The sequence below is a fragment of the Ilyonectria robusta genome (assembly GCF_021365365.1).
Source record: "Ilyonectria robusta strain PMI_751 chromosome Unknown BGZ61scaffold_68, whole genome shotgun sequence".
Taxonomy (NCBI): Eukaryota; Fungi; Ascomycota; class Sordariomycetes; order Hypocreales; family Nectriaceae; genus Ilyonectria; species Ilyonectria robusta.
Window position 1 is genome coordinate 14968 of NW_025764502.1, and position 21197 is coordinate 36164.

General features: G+C 45.7%; 5 protein-coding genes across 5 annotated transcripts; 2 read left to right on the forward strand and 3 right to left on the reverse strand.

The window, feature by feature from the left end:
* Window positions 1-517: 517 nt before the first annotated feature.
* Window positions 518-3032, reverse strand: BGZ61DRAFT_573662 (uncharacterized protein; the record flags this gene model as incomplete). Its single annotated transcript, XM_046256137.1, has 6 exons — window positions 518-553; window positions 631-1356; window positions 1566-1639; window positions 1674-1960; window positions 2152-2718; window positions 2956-3032. The coding sequence occupies 6 exons, from the start codon at window positions 3030-3032 to the stop codon at window positions 518-520; spliced, it is 1767 nt and encodes a 588-aa protein (XP_046094053.1).
* Window positions 3033-11084: 8052 nt separating this feature from the next.
* Window positions 11085-11651, reverse strand: BGZ61DRAFT_487257 (uncharacterized protein; the record flags this gene model as incomplete). Its single annotated transcript, XM_046249947.1, has 1 exon — window positions 11085-11651. One exon carries the CDS (start codon window positions 11649-11651, stop codon window positions 11085-11087), a length of 567 nt encoding a protein of 188 aa, XP_046094054.1.
* Window positions 11652-14143: 2492 nt separating this feature from the next.
* On the reverse strand, window positions 14144-14305 carry BGZ61DRAFT_374168 (uncharacterized protein; the record flags this gene model as incomplete). The annotated part of the gene is made up of 1 exon (XM_046242311.1): window positions 14144-14305. A coding segment is annotated over one exon (162 nt), but the record flags the coding sequence as incomplete, so codon positions are not given.
* Window positions 14306-16478: 2173 nt separating this feature from the next.
* BGZ61DRAFT_594841 (major facilitator superfamily domain-containing protein) lies at window positions 16479-18377 on the forward strand (the record flags this gene model as incomplete). The annotated part of the gene is made up of 4 exons (XM_046256870.1): window positions 16479-16697; window positions 16746-16903; window positions 16970-17114; window positions 17202-18377. 4 exons carry the CDS (start codon window positions 16479-16481, stop codon window positions 18249-18251), a joined length of 1572 nt encoding a protein of 523 aa, XP_046094056.1. The 3' UTR covers window positions 18252-18377.
* Window positions 18378-19019: 642 nt separating this feature from the next.
* On the forward strand, window positions 19020-20718 carry BGZ61DRAFT_500691 (uncharacterized protein; the record flags this gene model as incomplete). Its single annotated transcript, XM_046251601.1, has 4 exons — window positions 19020-19216; window positions 19279-19609; window positions 19649-20050; window positions 20101-20718. 4 exons carry the CDS (start codon window positions 19020-19022, stop codon window positions 20716-20718), a joined length of 1548 nt encoding a protein of 515 aa, XP_046094057.1.
* Window positions 20719-21197: the final 479 nt, after the last annotated feature.

Here is a 21197-nt window from a genome sequence, read left to right on the forward strand (position 1 = left end):
GGAAGCGAAGGGAGGTGTCAATTGGGTTCATCTTAGCAGAAGAAAGGCACGGTAAGTTGGATTGATACCGCAGAAGCTGTTGACCGTTGAATTGGGGGGTCAATTTGTAGTATGCTAGTTATCCCTTTTTGTCAGACAATTGGCTCCACAGGGATCATTGATGGCACCAGTCAATTGATGAGAATTATCTAAAGAACAAAAGAAATTGAACAGCCATGTGTTCGGGCAGAGCTATTTAAGCTCATGTCGTTTGGATTGGAATCCTTGATGCGACAAGTTGGATGTGAAACCGGATACACGACCCCAAAGTATGAGCCACGTCTCATACCCAGTCGCACGAACCTAGCGGTGATATGCGACACTTTTCAATATGGCCAACGTGGCCTTACATAACGGATGATAGTTGCACCACCGGTGGTGCACGAGTCACGTGAGGATATTTGCACCATCGATGGTGCATGTATCAAGACCCATCCCAACCAACCAAGTCAAGTAACTTGGTTGTTGGACACACTGATCAGTTCGACAATGAGGTCCACACGTCGCAGATCGCCTGGTGTATGGGTTGGTGGCTGCTGAGAAGACACAAGCCACGACTCGCCGACGAAGGCCAAACGGTTGAGGACATACTCCCACATCCTTGTTGTTGCCCATTCCGGATATGTCTGTGCGTCCTGCCAGAGACGACGCAGGGCTGGGGTGTTGATGAAAGACATTGTAGCACCCGTGGACATTGGACGTCTTGGATAGGCCTAGCCCTTCTCGCTGCACTTCAACGGTCTGCGGTTCCCCCTCCCGGGTCCGCGTACGTTGCGTTGACGTCCATCTGTCTCCCCAGAGCACTGGCTCCTTCGTGATAAGGGAGGAGTCATAGCTAAATCGAAGTCCGCGGAGTGCTGTTGCCATGACTATAGTCTCTGGCAATGAGTACTTCAGGCCGGTCTGCGCCTTGATGTGCTCGAAGAGGAAGCAGTATCGATTAATACTGGCACGGAGGAATCTAGCCATCGTTTGAGAAGGAACGGCAAAGAACGGCTCTTCCGGATCATCCTCTGACGTCTCTCTCGGTTGGGGTGGAGCTGATGAGAATAGATACGTGATACGCCGTAGGAGGGCTAGCGACACTCGGTCCTCCGCCCGGATGCCATAAGTAAATTGGTGCTGCGTCAGTTCGAGGGGCCGCACCTCATTATCCGTTTCGTCCTGATCGACTGTGGGAAGGTTACGGTGGATGCGGAGCTTGCCGAGCCTGTACGCACATTGTACCCGGGACTGATGGGCATGCGCTCCCCTCGTGGAGTTGTGTTGGTCAAGGAGATATGATGGGTCCAGGGCCATGCTCTCAGTATGGCGGTTCTAGAATGGATACTGCTTAGCGGCATCGAATGGGACCTTGATGAGGTTATAGAACTGGCTGTAGACGAGGCCGTTTTGAAGCTCCTAGCTTCCTGGTCTGGGAGTGATTGTTATATCTCTAGTATCGCGGAGCGTCACGAATGGGTAGGCGGTACGGCGAATAGGTGGGCTACGGCGAATAGGTGGGCTACGGCGCTTCCCTGACTTACTACGACTGGCGCCCTCTTCCTGGTCATTGAGACGATTCTAAAGCTGACTCCATTGTAGCCGGCGACGCCAGAGCCTGTCCAAGCAGCATCGGCGCCAGAGCAACACACGCCCATGCGGTCCTGTCTCGGCGGGCGTAAGCTGGCGGCCGATGTCGATGTACGTGGCATGTGGGTCAAGGTAGGTCTCGTCGACGGCAGAGTCCCAGTGACGCCGCCACTCCTCAAGCGTTGACTCAAGCGTGGGCCGCATCCATGTCAGCTTGGTGTTCTTGGCAGCCATGTAGAGCCGCAGGCCAGCGTACTCAGGGAAGGGAGTGTTGGAGATCACAAGTGTGAGGCGACCAAGTCGGTGGCAAGGTGTGGAAGAAGGTGGAACATTCCACAAGAGATCGTACCTGTATATAAAATAGTAGGGTTCTCCTACTGCACATTTAGTATGAATTAAGCAACTTGAATCTTCCTATTTCAACAGGGAGCGGCCCTTGCCTGGACTTCTTCCCAGAGAGCCGCAAGGTATCGAGACTGCAGTGTAACGTAAAAGTGCTTACGGTGTGGCTCAGCGGTATAGTTGGAGGAACAAATTCACTGACCGCGCCGTATGGCACGCCTCAACCTCTTTGGTGGACTCCAATCGCTGCTTGAGTCGACGGTACCACTATCGCTTGAATCGCTTGTGGCCGGGTCGGAGTCGATGGCATTGCCGATTGTTGTCAATTGACGTGCCAGTTTCTGGTTCAGACTCTGGGCTGCATCGACCTCAAGGACAGCACCTGGATCCACCATCGACGTGGATGTTTGCAATGGCGATTCGATGTTCATTGTCTCTCTTTGAAGTTCGGGTCCTGATTGTGCAGATACGATGAGGTCGCCGAATACCTGGTCAAGCTCCTTAAGCGTACGTCCTCTGATCCGATTTACTAAACGGAGGACTGGCGGTTGGCCTTGCTCGGCTAGCGGATAAATGTAACCGCTGCGGCTCCCGGGCTTTACTGCGCGACCAATCTTGAAAGAGTTTATGAATATTGTACTGCTAGTGTATTGTAAAAGGCTCTCGGGTGTCCAGTGGAAACGAGGGTCAGAGGGATCGCAATCTGGTGTCCAGCTAGATGATCCGAATTGCTTGGCGGTAATGGCGTTCAGTGCTTCTTGCAAGCTACCATGCGTTGTAATATAGCGCTCCTCGTCTTCTATAGAATATGTCAGAATTGTTGGACGCTGGAGCTGCTGGAGCTGCCTGGGTTCTGATGCGATATATATAAGAGAGACCCAGGTAAGCCGCCGCTTGAGGTTCTTATTATAGCTTTCCTTTATAGTTAAGATGAATTTAGTATTTAAAGGCCAAGGAAGGATCTAATGCATAAGAAGGAGGAGATGACTAAGTTTCATGAACCAGCCGCCCGCCTCCGCATAGCCTAATATATTGCTAATCAGCTTGATACTACGTCGGACAGCAATACAGTAAGGCATTGACTGTTAGCTCTGCTGCTATTCTAAGTGACTATTGCAGAAGTCAAACCCAAGAAGATTATAGATAAGGTTCCATATATTAGGAAAGCGGATTTTGTTGCCTATTAGGAAATAGGGTTGGGTATGGTTGATATTGCGACGACGGTTGTAGAAGTAGCTCTGAAGAATATCATAGCAATATGGCGGAGGCTGAGTTGCAGAGTATTAGGCGGCTGTCTCGTCTGTGAGGTCCGAGCCGCTCTTCCAGTCAAGACTTTTCCTTGCTGCCCGCTATATGTCATACTGAAAGGATTCGATGACCGTACTGTGTAGATACTCAAGCCAGATGCATCGGTTCTCTGGTGACTGTCGTACGGAATATTGTTGGGCCCATCTCTGCGCCTGCTACATCTGCGCATGGACGTCGCGGATATCCCGGGTCACCTTCCACTGACGACTATATTCGCCCTGTAGGATATCATTACCCACCATCAGTCAGTCGCCAACTTCTTTCTTGAAGCGCCAATTATCCCAGTCAAACTTACCCGGGAGCCACCAACCTAGCCCGTACCATGCCCCACCACCCTTTCGGACGCACCATCCTTTCAGACTAACAGCTGAGGCGATTCCCACCAAAAACCCACCAATTGAATTAACCAGGTAGCTAAACAATTTTGAGGTTATATACAAATAAAATATACCATTTTGTAGAAAATTGACTCTTCTATTCATATCGTCGTTTTTTAATGACCCTACCCGATCTGGTGGTAATTTAAGGCGACTCCGGGACCGTCGCGACTTGAATTATTAAAGCCATCTCCATATCTAATTCCACCTCCTCCTCCAAGTCAAGTTCCACCATAATAGTCAATCTGCCGTCTACAACTTCCATAATCCCTTCACCTTGGCCCAGAGCCTTGCTAAGGGCAATGAATCGCCTATTCGGGTTCGGTATGGCCCTTTTCTTCTTTCCTCTTTCCAACCGGGCTACCTTCTCCTACAGGCTGGCAATTTAGACTTTATGGGCTGCAATGAGTTGTCCTTGGGCCTTAAAGCCTTTAGCTATAATATTATATCGTCGTCGAGTGCTAGGGGTTTTGTCTTTGCCCAAATTACAAATTTGACGCCCGACTTTTAGTATATTATCTAAGCTTAAATAAGAACTAGATTCTAGAGGCCCACTCTCTAGCCTCTTTACCTTGTCTTCTTGAATTTCTAGATGCCTCAATGCCTTAGCCCGGGAGACTGGCCAATTCCCAGTTACTCTCCAGCTGGATAATACATTCTTTGGGGTCATCCCGATCTCCCGTGCCTTGGCATAAGCCCGTATAAAATTGACTTTATTAACAGGTGCGGAATCCATGAGAGAAGCCAACTTATCAAGCTCTTTTCGATATGCCGTCTTCATGGGATTAAAAACTCCGTTATCCAATGGTTGGAGGCTATGAGAACAGTGGGCAGGGAGATAACAACAATAGATGTTATTCAAAAAGCACAAAGTCATCCACTCGTCCTACCACTTTATGTTAACATTGACCTTTGGGAATAGAAGTGAAGAACGTACCGTTGCATGACTTCTATGGCCGTCTATGATGATAAGTCTGGCATTAGAGGCATCTGCAGGCTTAGTCTGTGGCATATATACCTCTTCGAGCCACCTAACGGCGATGTGGTTGTCCGTCTACCCGTTGGGTGAGGTTATATAATGCCAATCAGCTATTTTCCGAAACTCGTTCAAAAACCACTGCGATTGGAGTTCCTTGCCCTTAAAAATGATGCCAGGCCTAAGAGCACGCCCGTCTGCGGTGATAGCCTCAATGAATGAGGTCCAGGTACGAGATTGGGAGCCCTTAAGAAATGCCTTCTTCTTAGGATCTGCACTTCCAACCACCAAACTGTCCAACCCTAATGGAATCAATCTAATCAGTTACATCCATGAATAAAGGCATGAATACCCACCAAAACCGGACATAATACCTCCCTCGTCTATGTTAACGGTGTTCTCCGGTTTGATCCATCCATATTCCTTTTCTCGGATATCAAAGTACCAGTTCACGGCTTTGGGAGTGAATGAGTCAAACCTGTTAGCTTCTTGACGTTTTCCGCGCTTGGTCTTGATCTCTGGATAACGATTGATGAATCTGGCTACCCAGTTGGCCCCCAATATCCCCTTGTCGTTTTGTTGATTCAGGAGGGCCACGACGCAGGCACGAATCTGACTGTGAGAGGGAGCATAACCCAAAGACTCTTGACGAAGAATCCAGGAGACTAAATGAGCTTCTTGATTCTTGGAGAGACGTGCTTTTGGCTGAATCTGATCGGCTAAGGCACCCCGTCCGTTGAGTCTATCGGAGACGGTCTGCTTTGGCACTCCCCACTTCTGACAAGCCTTGGTGAGGGATAGACGCTTGTTTGTGACGTCTGATATAGCGTTAGCAATTGCTTCTTCTGAATAAATGTGTCGAGGCCTTTTACGAGTCATTGTGATGATATTGTTGAAGATTGAGAGAAAGAGGGTTGAGTGAATTCAGGAGGAAATTTGGTGGCTGTCAGCCAATATTGCAGGACAGGGTGCGCACGTTCCCCAGAGTTCCAATCAACCAAACAAATTGCGTATAATGATCTTCAGTCATTTTTATAATCGTTGAAGGCGACGGCTTGCGAATAACTTCAAATTTGAGCCTAATCTCTATAAGTGATGTGGTTGAGTTTTATATGGGCTGGTGGATTTTTTGCTGTTCGAAAGGGTGGGGCGTCCGAAAGGGTGGTGGGGCATGGTAATCTTTTGAGGTTTTGCACAAGCCAAGGCCCTCTCGTTCAACCTCACGGTCCTGTGGCCGGGCATCTCGTGCAGCAATTTGCCGGGTCGACTTCCAACGATCTCTCCATAGTACTGACTCTTTGGCGATGATTCCAGATATGTTCAGACGCAAGCTTCGAAGTGCCAGAATCATAACAATAATTTCAGGTAGGGAATATCTATCTGCAGTTTGGGATTGAATGTACTCGAAGAGAAAGCAATACTTGTTGATAGTGCCGTGCAAAAAGCGCGCTATTGTTCTTGATTGAATGGCAAAAAACGGAGACTCCCGATCCGGGGGCAGCCGATCACAGCCTATCTGTATCGTCGGCTGAAAAGGATCGAAGTATAAGACGATACGCTCAAGCAGCGCCAAAGATATGCAATCTTCAGCTCGAACCCCGTAAGTGAACGGGACAGAGACACCGTCCCTGCCATCCAGAGCTAAGCTCGCTCTTATATGCAGCTTGCTCAGGCAATAAGCAAGTTTAAGAGAGGCCTGGTTGGCATGGCTCCCATGGGTAGATCTCTTACAATCACCTAGATATGCGGGATCTAGGGCTATCTTTTTAAGTTGGCGGTTCTGGAATGGATATTGCTTTGTGATATCAAAAGGAACTTTGATGAGGTTGTAGAACTGGCTGTATACGAGACCTTCGAGAACCTTACGGCTCCTGTCCGTAGGCTTGATGGTTATATCCACCGCGTCATGCATTGCAAGCTTAGGGTATTTGGCGAGATGGAGGGGAATAGATCCAGGCTTGGGTAGCTCCGGATCTTTAGGTAGTCTTTGTTCAGCAGAATGCGTGGCATTATAACGACGACTCTAGCCCTGTTGCTGTTGCCAAAGGCGCTTTAAATAGCACTGCCGCCATAAAAGCATATTGGCCTCGGCAATAGAGCTAATTTAAGGGGTATATTGACGACTAATATTAATATATATAATATAGGGGTCAAGAAATATCTAGTCTATAGCAGCATTCCATTAGTTGCGCTAGTTATGGATAGTCTGCGTAAGATCGGCATTCATATAGGCAAGTTTTAGGTTCTTAGCCCCTATATACAGCCTTATGCCGGCAAATTGGGGGAATACCGCTGCATAAGATTGGACCCCTTATTAAATAGTACTAAGGTATCTTTACTGAAGAATATAGGAGAGTATATTAGTCTTCCTGCCTTAGCTGAGGATGTTGGTATTTACATTCCCATCCTTAAGGCGCTCCGTGGAGATACCCTCTTATTGGGCATAGGAATTAGATTGGGCGATATAGCGGCATTTAGGTATGTACTGGAGTATATTTGGGTTTTATATTGCTATAGTAATAGCTAATAATAGGACCTAGTTGTACTAATATGAGTAGTGCTCCTTGGGAAGATAGGTGTATTTGAGTGGATTATCCGGAACGTATTAGGGATATAGAGCTGGGAAGAATACTCAAATAAATATATCAATTAAACCTTGGATCCGCCCAAAGTAATAGTTGGGTATATGGTATAGGGGTTGTTATCGCTAGAAGGTTTCCTAGGAGTAATAGTTAGTTTAGGTAAAATTGTTGCTCGGGATATCAATCTTAAGATATATATTATTGGTGTAGTTAAAGATGGCAAAGGGCTGTAGATACTATTAAATATCTAGTTTAGTAATAGCTAAGAAAGAGGGAAAACTACAAATACTATTAATATTATAGGTTTTCTAAATTAGGTTATTTACAAATAGCTTATTAAAGCTATATTTTATTAGGAGGCAGAGGCTTAGCGGTATACTGCTACTAAGAGATCCTTCCAAGACAATCTAACAAGCCGTCTGATAATTATAATAGTATGGGTCCATTAGATACTCCGCGGCTGGATGAGTGTTGCTATTGTAGGCGGCCTCAGCCTGAAAGATATAATTAAGAAGATTAGAAGAAGAATCTATAACATATGGGAGTGGATGGTAGTTATAGTTATTATTAATTAAGCTGTCTAGCCAAGCCATAATGTCGTCTAGAGAGTTGTAGGAGTAATGATATTCGTTCTTAGCCAATTTCTTATGATTTGTTGTGTATTCTTAGCTTAAGTAGCTTAGGTGGGCCGCCCATTTTTAAGCAAGGTATTTTTTAAGTGTGGGAATTAAGTTATCAGGAGTGGATAGGTATTGATAAAGATACTTAAAGGACTTGCTACTATTATAATATTTATTGTTTTTATTATTGCATTTATTAGCTATAGTTGTAATTAGTAATTAAGGTAAATCCTAAGTATAACCTTAAGATGTAATATAAGGGGAAATAATATAAATACCTTAAGCTGGTAATGTTAATATATAAAGGTTTTTCTTAACTGCTTCTAGGAGTTCCTATATTTCCTTATTAGTTTGATGCCTTCTCTCTCTAGCTAAATAGTTTGGAAGTAATATATTATAGATCTTATTATTTTCTTCTAAAGTAGCAGATATATAACTAGTGGTGCTATTTATATTAGATAGACAATTCTAGTTATTATTTCAAAAGATATTATAATCCTGATCCTATAGGAAGTTACCAATTAAAGAAGGGTTAGGATTATCTGAATTTTTGGGATTGCTTAATGGTAGTATAGCGAAGCTATCTAGGGCTATAGGAGAAGCTGGCGTTTTAAGTTCCCTTAATGAGGTAGCTGGAGTATAAGGTACGTGCTGGTAAAACTTTATATAAAGCTTTGAGTCTATATCTTCTTATTATAATTGGCAGTGGTAATATATTTTTAAGTATATGTGTTGTACTGCTAGTTGTTCTGCTTCTATTTATACCTTTCTAGGTTGCTCTTGGCGTCTTAATTGTTATTTATTGGATATGCTTATTTTGGAAAAGATAAGGGTAATAAAAATAGAAAGAATAGGTTATTAGATATAAATAAATACAGTAGTAGTAATATAGTGAATAAATATTCTGCTAATTAATTTAGTTGTAAATAAGTAAATTAAGTTATATAATAATATTGTAGGGAATAGCTAAATATAGGTAGGGACCATTGCATTTATATGAGAAGATGAATAAATAATTATATCTTATATAGAGGAAATTACTGGTAACTATTCTATTACTGTAGCTTTTAGGGGTTACGGCAGTGTATAATATAGTTAGCATCATAATAAGGGGCAATTTCAGCAGTTATTTTCCTCGAGTAAAGAAAGTTTAGTAGCTTGATTATATAAAGGTAGGACCCAAAAATCATAGCCTGGGCCATCAACAGCACAATCTTCCAACAGCCTTGTTAAATATGCATAACTACACCTCTTTTTAATCTGCCCTAGAGCAGCCTCCGCCTGGCGCCAGATAGTATTGGGGAGCACGGAAAAGTTTTGCACGAGATTTCGTTATAAATATACTATCGTCAAGCCGTCTTAAATTGGGTGAAGGATTTACTATATTTATCCTATTGCGACGTTATTACTTTTTCCTAGGCAATAAGTTTCAGACGACCCTGCTATTATACTCTATATAATATAATAAGATACAAAACCCACCAGGATACAAAGCTATTCCCTTCTTGAATATTTCTAAGCTAAGACTTTTCGAGCGGGTCTGTACTATTCTACTTTTGATTTTTTCTAAGCCAAGACTTTATAGTGGGTCGACGCCTTTCCTATTCGGAATTTATCTAAGCCAAGACTTTCTTATATCATCAACCATTTTGTCGAGCTTCAATCCGACAATTATTTCAAACTACAATAACTTACGCCATAAGGTAGTAAAAATTATGGGACTAGATGCATTCGGTTATGATTTTATCGCTCTATTATATGTACCAATTTTACTTTGTTTTGGAAAAATTTGGTTCTCTGAACAACCCGTCATTCCCTGACCCCATGATCTCCATATGATGCTGCTGCTGATACCTATGGTGAGATAGATGGCTGGCAGTACGCAGACGGCTCCGATGTTCCTATCCTCATCATAGACAGCATGCAACAGGAGGAGCCGTCCGTTGCCGAGAAGGCGCAAACAGACCACATCGTCCCAGATACCGATTGAGGTTTGGAAGAGAACCGGGTCACGAGTACCGGTATCGAAGAGCTCGTCGAATCGGCGCAAACCCACTTTAGGCACGACTCCAGCGACGACTCCAGCCTTCCCGGGGGTACCTTGTCAGACGAACAGGACCTCTGCTTGCCCGGGGCTCCCTGTGCTTCCAATCCTGACCCAGAGGATGCCGACGGCGACGGTGAGGTCATCCATAAGACGACGCCGTCCGGAATGTTTCCCCTTGACGGGCCAGCCGCTTTCGAGGAGGCCGATAAACTTTCATTCTTAGCCGACGCTATCCAGAAAAGTCGGGCCCGGGGTGATGATGGGGCTGAGCCGTGTGTGATATAGGTACAAGTTGCAGGAGGGCAGCCGTTCATCCTGGTGGAACTAGGTGCGGACTTTGCAGGCGGCCTTTACGAGGACTTCTTCCTGCGCACCTTCCCGAAGCTTTTTGTGAAGGGTTCTAATAGTGTAAATTACAGCTATATAGTCCTCATGCGTTTTACATTCGAGCTGAGGAAAGAAGAAAGAAAGAAAGAGAAAGGGACAGAAAATCCTGCGACAAAATAGACTAAGTCGTCACCGGAGCAACAGTGCTCAGTCCAGCAAGAGGACAAGGCACTGCCTTGTCCAGCAGGGCCTAGCCCGTTACACTTTTCCCCTGGGGGAGAGGCGGCCTAAAGGCGCTGTATGTATCGGACTGCGGCTAATAACAACCTGCTCGGATGCTATCGAGCGCCAGCCAAACCACTCGCTCAGCGACTGGTCCAGATACGTGCTGCAGCGACATAGGGGCTGGTTTTCCACCAGTTCCGTCTTTTGTTTTCTCGTTATTAATATCTTCCTCTGTTCTTCTAACTGCTGTATCAGTATAGTGCGTATAATAAAGAGCTCTTTCGAGAGAGTTATTGTCACATAAGTAAGTCACAAATATAAAGATATATCAATTGATAACTTATATAAGAGTCCATGTTGAATTGAACTATCTAATGCTAGGTACAGTTATATGTGCATTTTCTATCGCGCTCGGTCTTGCTAGATTTGTACCGTAACAACAAGTATCTAAAAGCTAAGGAGAAAGAGAAAGAGAAAAACAGCAAAGTCCTAGAGGTAGGAAAATATCAGTGGGTACCGGGCTTCCTGGCCAGGGCGCGAACAGCACAAGACGTGCCACCCTCGTGCTCATCCCGTTACGGTTGGTTGGTCGTGATGGCTGCCGAGGGGTAACCAGTCGCCTCAGATAGCTTCCGGTAGCCCTCTCAACTGGTCAATAGTGACTCCAATCTAAAACCCGTTGTCGAACCTCGGCGTTAGAGTAAGCCTTAGTAAAACCTCCCCATAATTTGCCGACCAAATTTCATAAAAAAAGCCATTGGCTGGGTAATCGTCCTTAGCCGCGTAACAAGCAGCCTTTACCAGCGCCAATACAAGCTCTCGTGGCCAGTCGTGAATAGGAAAGTGCTGGTCTCCAGCCCAAGCCTCTATGAGCCAACCATCATTAATTTCGCTGGCATGCGTAGACATGGGGTTGGTTCGCGTAAATAAACGCCAAACAATCATCCCTAGTTCAGTGATGTCTTTTGCCTTTGTTGGGATGTGTGCGTGCAGTTTAGATGTAACCAATGGCGTCCATTGCTTGATGACAACAGTCCATCCTCCGCCCACGAAAGTTCTGCCAGTTAAATCGGCCTTCCACCTCGATTCCAAGTTGGCACCAGTACTGCCATCTCGTAGCACGAGCCCTGCTTCCGGCGCGGCATGGGTCTCTGCGGTGCTAATGTCTGTAACTGGAATAGCTGGCAGTGCAGTAGCGATAGCTGCAAATAACAGAGCAAAGCATCTGAGGTGCATCTTTAAGACTTGGCGGACTTGATCGGAAATTTTGCTGTAGTTTATAATAGAAGTTAATGAGTAATAAGATAGTCTTAAGAGAAAAGTAGGTCCTCTTACTCTCGAGGAGAACTGATTGAGTGATTGAAAGCAACCTGTATTTACCAGATAGGAAAAGTATTATATAGTAGGGAATTGATAGGGGGGCATAATGTTTTTAATACAGGGGCATGACCTTACGGGGGCATGACTTTTTACAACACCCTATTAGCTGATTTTTCCCCGACCTATAAATACTTTCTCACAAAGGCGGTGTAACTAGCTATCTTAACAGCACCTTTTTCTTACTTGAAGTCTTCCTGACCCTCTGGATCTTAACATATCGGGGCATATTAAGAGGTCTTACTTTCAACTATAAGATAAACGCTCTATTGCTCGCTCGTAGGAAAACATCCGACATTCTATTCTCTAACCACTATAGAAGGAAGAATATCCTCATTACTGTTAACTAGCTCCCATTGACTCCTCGTCCTCTGGATGCTAGGCTGCATCCTCCAACCACTAGTACGTACCCTTGTTATTCTTCCAGATCCGAGAGTGGCTAATTAACTATATGTCTGGCGCTAGGTTGATGTACTAACCTAACTACTGGCCTGTATGTTACTTAGTTGGCTTGTTTCTAGCGCAAGCTTGGCAAGTGTAGATTTATTTTAAATTTCAGCTGGCCGACCTTATATATACCCTATTGGCTGGCTTGCTAGTCTATTGGCAAGCTGACTGGCGGCTTGGCTGCTCCCGCCAATTGCCAGTCTTATAGGTATAGGCTGTGTAGTATTCTTTGGCCTGCTACGTAGGGTAGTGGCAATCTTAGGGTTGAGGATGCGTCGGTATAGATCTTAAGATGATGATTCTTATAGTTGCTAGCGTGGATGAACGTCCCATTTGGTAAAAGATATTGCAGATCCCAACTTTAAGTAGATCTTATAATAATAAGAAACTCTAAGCTTGATAGAAATAGAGTAGTTATTATTGCACTCTAGGAGAGGATCTGGGAAGGGATTCTTATTAGTAGGCATCGCCTTATAGGCAATATGATATTGCTTGTTAATTAACCCTAAACCCTTCAATAAAATCACTATTTAAAGTTCACCCAGGTAGTCTCTACTTAGCCCTAAGTATTCGCAGGCAGTAAGGATCTCATTCTATGTATAGGTATCGTTGAAGTCTCGTTCTTAATTTTTTATTATATTTTGTATTGCCTCGACAAGGCAAAATAAGTAGCTTATTCCATTTAGAAGATAGCTTTTAATATTGTTATTACTTATTTTTATGCTTGAAGTAATACAAATACCAAAGTTATAATATTTGTAGATGAAGTAGCATGCCTACTGGGTTCTTACAGGCAAGTAGGTGCTATAAAGATAGTATAAGATAGCTTACTGGTTATCAAACTCCTTGTAGAGGTCTCTCTATGTCTTTTTATAAGTCTCCTCAGTCTTAGCAAAGAGAATAAGCTTCTATATTATAAGAACCCCTTAGTAGCTATAAGAAATTGCATCGGCAGTTAGCATATAAACTAGCTGCTTATTTATAGTACTAAGCTCAGCCTATATCTAAGGGGTAGAATCCTCCTATTTGCTAGCATTAGAACTATTATTACTCTTCTAATTCTTAACCTACTTCTACTTTAACTTAAGTAGGATGTTTAAATTGATACAGTGAATATAAAGCTGTTGCTATACATTAGGGAATTAATTATTTAGGGTAGCTTTTATAGAGTTATTAAAGTTAGTTACAATAACCTCCAGTTTCTGGATAAAGTGCTGCTATATAAGCTGGCAAATACTCTTAGTAAGAAATTAAAACCCTTTTCTTTTCTTGTTGTTAATTAGACTGAAAGTAGTATTAAAGATAGTCTCAAAATAAGTCTAATTAGTAGCTTAAAATAAGAGAAGCTTAAAGTAATTAGTATTATATATATTATTAAAACTAATAACCTCAGGGAACTACTCCTATATTTAGAAGCAGTAGGGAAACATCCAGACAAGGCTAAGTAGATAGTTCGGCTAATCATCAGCCCACTTAACAAGGTAGGGAACCTCCATCTCATTGAAGAGCTTAATTAATGCCGCAGTAGGTGCATAGCTATTTAACTTGTCCCAATTGATAAGGGCGCGGGTGTTATAGATATCCCTCTATGTGAACTGCAATTCGGAATGCTGCTCTTCGACCACTGCATATATATCTCGGGCCCGGATATTAATACAACAGCTTGTCAATTCAATTGTTATTCTTATCGGTAAGGTAAGTCGCCTATATAATAGGTAGGCAGATAGCTTAATACTGCGTCTATAGTTATATTAACTATATTCCGGGCTCGGGTGTTATTGTAGAAGCTACTTGCCATACTCTAGAGCTTTAGCAATTACTATCTACTAATATCTATACTTCCAAGACTTCCTTTATTGAAGGCCTGTGCCTCTTGGAGCCCGTAGCTGTCCAAATTGATTATACTAAAAAGAGAATCTTATCTGCCGTCCCTTATAGGAATAAGCATTCCGTCGAACAATTCCAAACCTATTATTTTTTGTAAATACATTAACTAAGTTAAAGAGAGCTTTAGCTAATAATGCTAGGTTGCTGGGAATTAGTAGGTTAGGAATTGGGTTTGGAATAGATAAGGGGGATTGTCGGATAGGTAATGCATTAATTGCTTCAAGACTCGGCGATACCTATGGCATCTATGTGGGTGACCTGCATTGTAGAGAGTATGGCGGAGGAGATTTATAGGCTTTTAAATTAAGCAGTAACCAACCCTATCTCTCTCGCCATGCGCGCACTTATTCACACAACCGGGCAAGGTCAATAGTCAGTCTCCGGCCTTCTCCAACAACCTCTTATACTATCTTCATGGCAGATTTAAACTCGGTTCTCGTTGCGGTTCAGGGCCGTTGGGCTGACTTTAGTAGGGAGTAGGGAGGTAAGGGATCGAGTTCAGAGCCCGGAATAGGCGCTCAAACTCGTTAGCTTCATATTCGCCCCGACGGGAAGTCATTTTGGAGGTGAATCTCGTAATCGAAACGCAGGTCCCACGCAGGCTCGTGGAGACCCTGCGAGCCATGGGGCTGTGGGAAGGTTGAGAAAGTCTATAGATAAGAAGCAAAGAGATTGCCTAGGGTATCTTCATCGCCAACTCTGTAATATTGACTGATATCCGTCGCGATACTGCTTGCAGAGTGTGGTCAGTTTGCAAGTAGCAGAGGGCTAAATCTGACTTATCGACTTATTCGCTGTTGTTTTTCGCAATGTAATTGATCGCTGGGGCTAGAGCTTCGCAATCTACAAAGCCCTATACGTCGTTCAAGCAGTAATAGCCCAGGTGAGGATATCATAGAGGCAGTTGAAAGTTGGCTGATTAAAGCAGGAGAATACATCTATGCGCCTGAAGCAATTATAGCCAGTTTGGTAGCTAAAGTAGAAATGTAGAGAGCTTGAGGTACTTACAGTATCGGCAGCGGAATCCAAGTTACACTAATAAATAAAATTTAAACGAATTATAGCTCATAAAAGTCATGCCCCTATAAGGTCATGCCCCCGTATCAAAAACATCATGCCCCCCTATCAATTCCCATATAGTAATTCCATGTCGGCAAGATGACAATAGGCGGAACTGAACCAACCTTAGCTACCAGTTGCTAAGGGTCAGCTTACGGTGTATACATTCAGCAGTCCAATAGTCCGTCGGCCATTTTGCAATACCGGCCAACGAAACTTAAACGCCGAAGGCAATCGGAAACTACTCATAAGATTTGTAACTACCTCGGAAGTATTTATCAAGGCCCATGCTGGAAGTATAATGCGTAATGACCAGTAAGCTACAGGCGAAGCTTTCTAATAGAATTAATTTAGCTAATCTAAAATCGGAAATATTCAAGCCGAGCATACCTATTAATAAGTAATCTTTACGAGAGATACGTACTAATTGCTGACTGTTATATAACCGGGGTCAGGCAATTTAGTCTAGGATTTGCCGTAGTGTACCTACCGTTATTACCAAAGCGTTATGTGCGTATGCCGGTTACTAATCGTAAAATGGTTACCTTACCCCCTAACCAAGAGGCCCTTGGTAGTATGGCCATACTACCATTTCGCCATTTGTATGGGGTGATCAATGGCGTGATCTGAAATTTGGGGTGTGTCCGTAACAGAGATCCCAAACTACCACTTCTGAACTACCAATTCGCACTAATATCAACCAATATGTGCACAGAACGCTCTTTTCAGCCAGCCTAGCTACATATAGAAGGCAGGAGGTGTCACTACTGTAAAATCTAAAATCTCATTCTATCTTCAATCTCAAAAAGTCCAAGTAGTATGAAGCGTCTAATGCAAGTTAAGCGCCGAAGGCAATCGGAGATTGAGTCTTACGATCTGTCATCGGTGCAGGGGGGTTTACAAATTAAGTGCCGAGAGTCGTCGGAGGCTCCTCTAGCAACTAATAATTACTACGCAAATATGCGGAAGCGTTTACTAATCAGGAGCGCCGCCACACGACCAGGAACGACCACAATCTACCCGAGGGCGGCCGGAAATTCGTATATGGCCTATTATTTGACTGAAATTTGTCATCTCGGGCACAAGATCTGCCGACGACCCTAGACCACCTTTCTAAAAACGATTTTCGGTGCCGCTCCCCCGACCTGATCCAGTTTTCGATCAAGATTCCCGACTAGTTGAGACTCGCGGTCCTTGTTTCAAGGTGTCGGGCAAGCTAGAAGGCGATGTTGGCATTAGCAGTGCGGAAGAAGGGAGCGGGTGGATGACAACGTCACTGTAGCAAACCCTCGAATGGGCATGCCTGCTTGGAGATGGATCGTGACTCTACTGGGCATATTCTTCGGAGCCCTATTATACGGCAAGTGCTTTGCCCCCCCGCCCTCCCCCTTATTTGTTCGCGCGTCCGAGTCGCAAACTGAGAAGGCGGTATCAGGTCTGGGCATGACGATCGCCGCTGACGTTCAAGCTTCGGTCTACGAGACTCTCGGGGACATTGAGAATCCGGCGTGGGTTGGGGTGGGCTTCCCAATGGCTTCGGTGGCCGTTATCCATCTCTAGGGTCGTGCCTTCGGTCTGTTTAACGTTAAAGCCTTGATGCTCTCCTCAATCGCAATTTTCGAAGTCGGCAGTGCTGTATGCGGCGCGGCTCCGACGTCGGATGCGTTGGTCGTCGGTCGAGTGATCGCTGGAATAGGTGGATCAGGAATGTACTTGGGGTAAGTCCGTGCTAGAGAAGAGGGCGGAGATTCGGCATCCAATGTATTTGTCTGACGTGCACCTAGAGCCCTGACATACATATCTATCTTTGCGACCAAGAAAGAAATCCCTCTGTACAACGCTCTCATAGGGCTCTCCTGGGGAGTTGGGGCAATCCTTGGGCCTGTAATTGGCGGCGCGTTTTCGGTCAGCGCGGCGACATGGCGATGGGTAAGTAATCAAGCACTTAAGTGGACGTCGTATTATTATTATTATTAAATACTTTTTTTTTGGACCAGAGCTAAGAGTTGCTGTTAGGCGTTTTACATAAACCTTCCTCTCGCGGCCCTATTCGCTCCTGTTTACTTCTTCGTCTTTCCGTCGTTCAATCCCAGAAAGGACATTTCACAGGTCGAAAAGTTGCAGGAAATCGACTGCATTGGCGCGGTTCTTAATGGGGCGGTTTTTGTTCTGTTTATAATCGTCGTCACTTTCAGTGGTTCGACGTTCCCGTGGAACTCTGGGTCCGCAATTGCGCTGTGGGTTGTGTGGGGAGTTTGCCTCGTTACCTACGTCTTACAGCAGTACTTCAGTATCTTGACGACGCCGGACCGACGCATCTTCCCCTTGCATTTTCTTGGGCCCCCGTCCCTTGTCCTGCTCTATGTTACGACAGCAGGTGCCGCGGCCGCCAACGGAATCGCCCTATACTATATCCCCCTGTTCTTCCAGTTCACCAGGGGTGATACGGCGCTCCAGGCCGCCGTCCGCCTCCTGCCCCTCGTCATCGTCTTTATACTCTCCGTCATGGTCGCGGGAGCTTCTCTCCCCTTAACTGGACGCTATAGTATCTTCTACGTTGTTGGTGGGGCTTTGGTTATTGCCGGTGGCGCTCTCATGTTCACTGTCGATGTCGGGACGAGCACGGGGAAGATATATGGTTTCGAGGTGTTGCTCGCTGCCGGGACCGGTCTTCCTTTCCAGACCGCGTATGCCGTCGCTGCCAGCAAGGTTCATGAGAGAGACCGGGCTAATGCCATCGGCTTCATCAATGTGGCGCAGATTGGTACTGTCGCCATCTCGCTCACCATTGCCGGGTCACTCTTCCAGAATCTCGGCTTTAATTCGCTCAAGTCGGCCTTTGCAGGCTACGGTTTCCCCGACGACTATATTCGGTCGGCTTTGTCGGGGACTGTATCCCCTATTTTCTCCTCTGCCGATCCGGTTGTGGTCGCACTTGCGGTTTCGAGTGTGGCTGACACAATACGACGCATTTTTGGGGCTGTCACGGCTGGTGGCGCTGTCTTGTTTGTCGGCGGTCTTCTTATGCCGTGGGAGAAGCTCGACCTGGAAGCTGTTGCTGCGTAGGTTCTGTTCGTCGCGTCCATGATTTTGTTCACGCGCGGTGTCACGGGCGGACTGGAGAAGTGGTTGGAAGGCCGTTGAGGAGTGATTGAAAGGCTGTTGAGGAGTGGTTCCCAATTAGGAACAATGACAGATAGGCTGCATTGTACTGTAGTGTTTAGATTCCTTCATTCCCTTTGTCGTCATTTAGACTAGAGTCACACGATCCGACTAGGCTAGGAGGTGGTTGCCTTATAATTTACAATTCTGCGCCTTTGTCTCTGTGGACTTGACGTCGAGTTGTATCAGTCTGCTAAACTTCGTGGTTCTTAGATAAAACTCAACTGGTGATTGGTATTAAGCATCTATCGTGATCTCCAGATAACTATCTCCTCCTCGTCCTTCCGTCGGAGACACTCAATAGCTCTAATCGTAGCTGTTGATAATCGGTTCCTCTTCTTGGCCATCATGTCACCCGTCCTACTATGCAACCGCTCGTTATCCGCCTCCGTTGGCGGGATGCCGTAAATGTCAAGTGCCATTCGTGTAAGCCGAAAGCCAGCGGGATTTGCTACACACCCAGACATTGTTATCCACTAAGGGTGGAACGAAGTGCGACCAGCCCGAAAGTGGACGGTCCGCAGGATCCCGACACTCGTGCGTAAGCACGAAACGGAATGAGTACTTAAGGAGGGGGACCCTCCCGTTTTTTCGTCCACAGAAGGTTTCAAGAACAGCCACTGATATACCCACGAAACCACTTCAGATCGGCCTAACTGACAACATCTAGTCATGCAAGGTCAAGGAGAAGAGGGCCTTGGCCAGCGTCACAAGGCCGTCATTATCATTGGAGGGGGGTTTGGAGGTATTGCTATGGCCTGCCAATTGAAGAGAAAGCTAGGATGCACCGACTTCTGTCTGCTGGAACGTCAATCGGGCATAGGAGGCACGTGGTGGATCAATACCTACCCAGGCATAGCCTGTGACATGTGAGTCTTGTCTCCCCAGCCACTACATAGAGGTTGAAGGGCCCTACTTACGATGCCACCAGTCCTTCGCCGTTCTATTCCTTCTCCTTCTCCCAAAAGCCGGATTGGTCAACGTTCTATGCACCAGGCAAGGAGATTTGTCAGTACCTTGAAAAGGTAGTCCACGACTTCGAACTGGGGGACAAGCTGTACTTGGATACAGAAGTGTGCTCATGCAAGTGGAACACCAAAATCAGCCTGTGGGAGGTTACAACTCGCCAGTTGTTGCCAGGCCTCGGGGACCTCTCCAGTGCGGAACAAAAACGGATTCTAGAAACCAAAGGTCCTTCATCAGTCTTCTTGAACGAGACGACGTGGACCTGCAGGCTCCTTATCAGCGCTATCGGGGGCCTTGTTGAGCCCGCTCCATAGCCCGCCAACGTCGTCGGCAAGGATAAATTCCAAGAAAAGGTCATCCACTCGGCAAGATGGGATTCAAACACTGACTTTCGCGGGAAGAATGTTGTGGTCGTGGGAACTGGGTGCAGCGCTGCTCAGTTGGTTCCGCGGTTACTTAACAGCGACTACGGGGCCAGCCACGTCACGCAGCTCATGAGAGAGCCTCCATGGGTGCTACCCCATGCCACGCCTCCTCTGGGTAATCACTTCTACGAAAAATGGAGTCCATTGCTATGCTCGTACATACCAGCCTACATACAGGCATTTAGAGCCGTGGTTGCCTTGGTCACTGAGCTTGATTTTCAGCTCTTCGGTGCCAGTCATTCTAGCAAGCGGAAAAGACACCATCTTGAACAAAAGCTACTTCAGCACATAAGAAAAACGGTTCCGAGTAAAGTAAGCGGTTCAGCTTGGTTGCCAGAGCCTCGCTAATCAGGGTTGAACAGTACCATAACATATTGACGCCAAAGTACTCCATAGGATGCAAGCAGCGTATCTACAATACTACATGGTTCCCTTATTTACACGACTCGCGAATTGAGCTTACAACTCTGGCGATGGAAAGTGTTGATGAGAATAGCATAACTCTACGTCCAGGTCCAAAGACCCATCCGACAGAGAAGAGCCTTAAAGCTCGCAGGGTTCCCGCCGACATCATCGTGCTCACAAACGGTTTTGCCGTCAGCCAATGGTTCCATCCTCTTGAGGTCGTGGGAAGCAAGGGGACGACCTTGGAAGGGGAGTTCGAGGAGCGAGGAGGCCCACAATTGTATCGTGGCACAGCTCTTGACGGGTTCCCTAATCTATTTCCTCTCTTTGGCCCCAACAGTTTCACAGGGCACAGCAGCGTCGTGCTTGGCCTCGAAAACCAAGTAGATCATGCCATCAGGCTGATGCGTCCTGTTCTTGCTGGAGAAGCCAAGACAGTAGAGGTAAAACGGTCTGCCGTCGTCAACTACAATGAAGAAGTACAGTTAGACTTGGGAAAGATGGTATGGAACAGCGGTGGCTGCTCCAACTGGTATGTGGCTTCTAATAGCCGCAATTCCATGTCATACCCGTAAGTAAACCTAACAAGTAGCTGCGTGCACATCTCTGACTGCTTTGCAATCTAGGTACTCGATGGCCTACCAAACCATTCGCTTCATGTTTCCTACGTGGTCTGACTGGACAGTCAGCTGGACTCGGAAACGCCAGAGTGTAGGATGGCCTAGCCTTCTTTGTGCTTGTTTGGTTCTAGCTCTGAACTTGGCTACACTTTCAGGGAAGCCTTTGACTTCCATCTTGAGATATTTCGCCGGAATCCGCAAGGCCATTACTTCACTGTTACGAGACAGAAAAGAAGTTGTGCCGGATAAAGGATGGCCGAGGTGACCCTCTATAGAACGACGATTTAGAACTTATGGAAGATTACGTTTGGCAGACTCGTTGACTGTGGTTGAAACCATGCTGACGTTATTGACGAAATTACCCCAACAAGTTGACTGGTGTTTACCTGGTGGGTTGATTGAGCATGCCTAACGCCCCCACCCCCAAGGGAGAG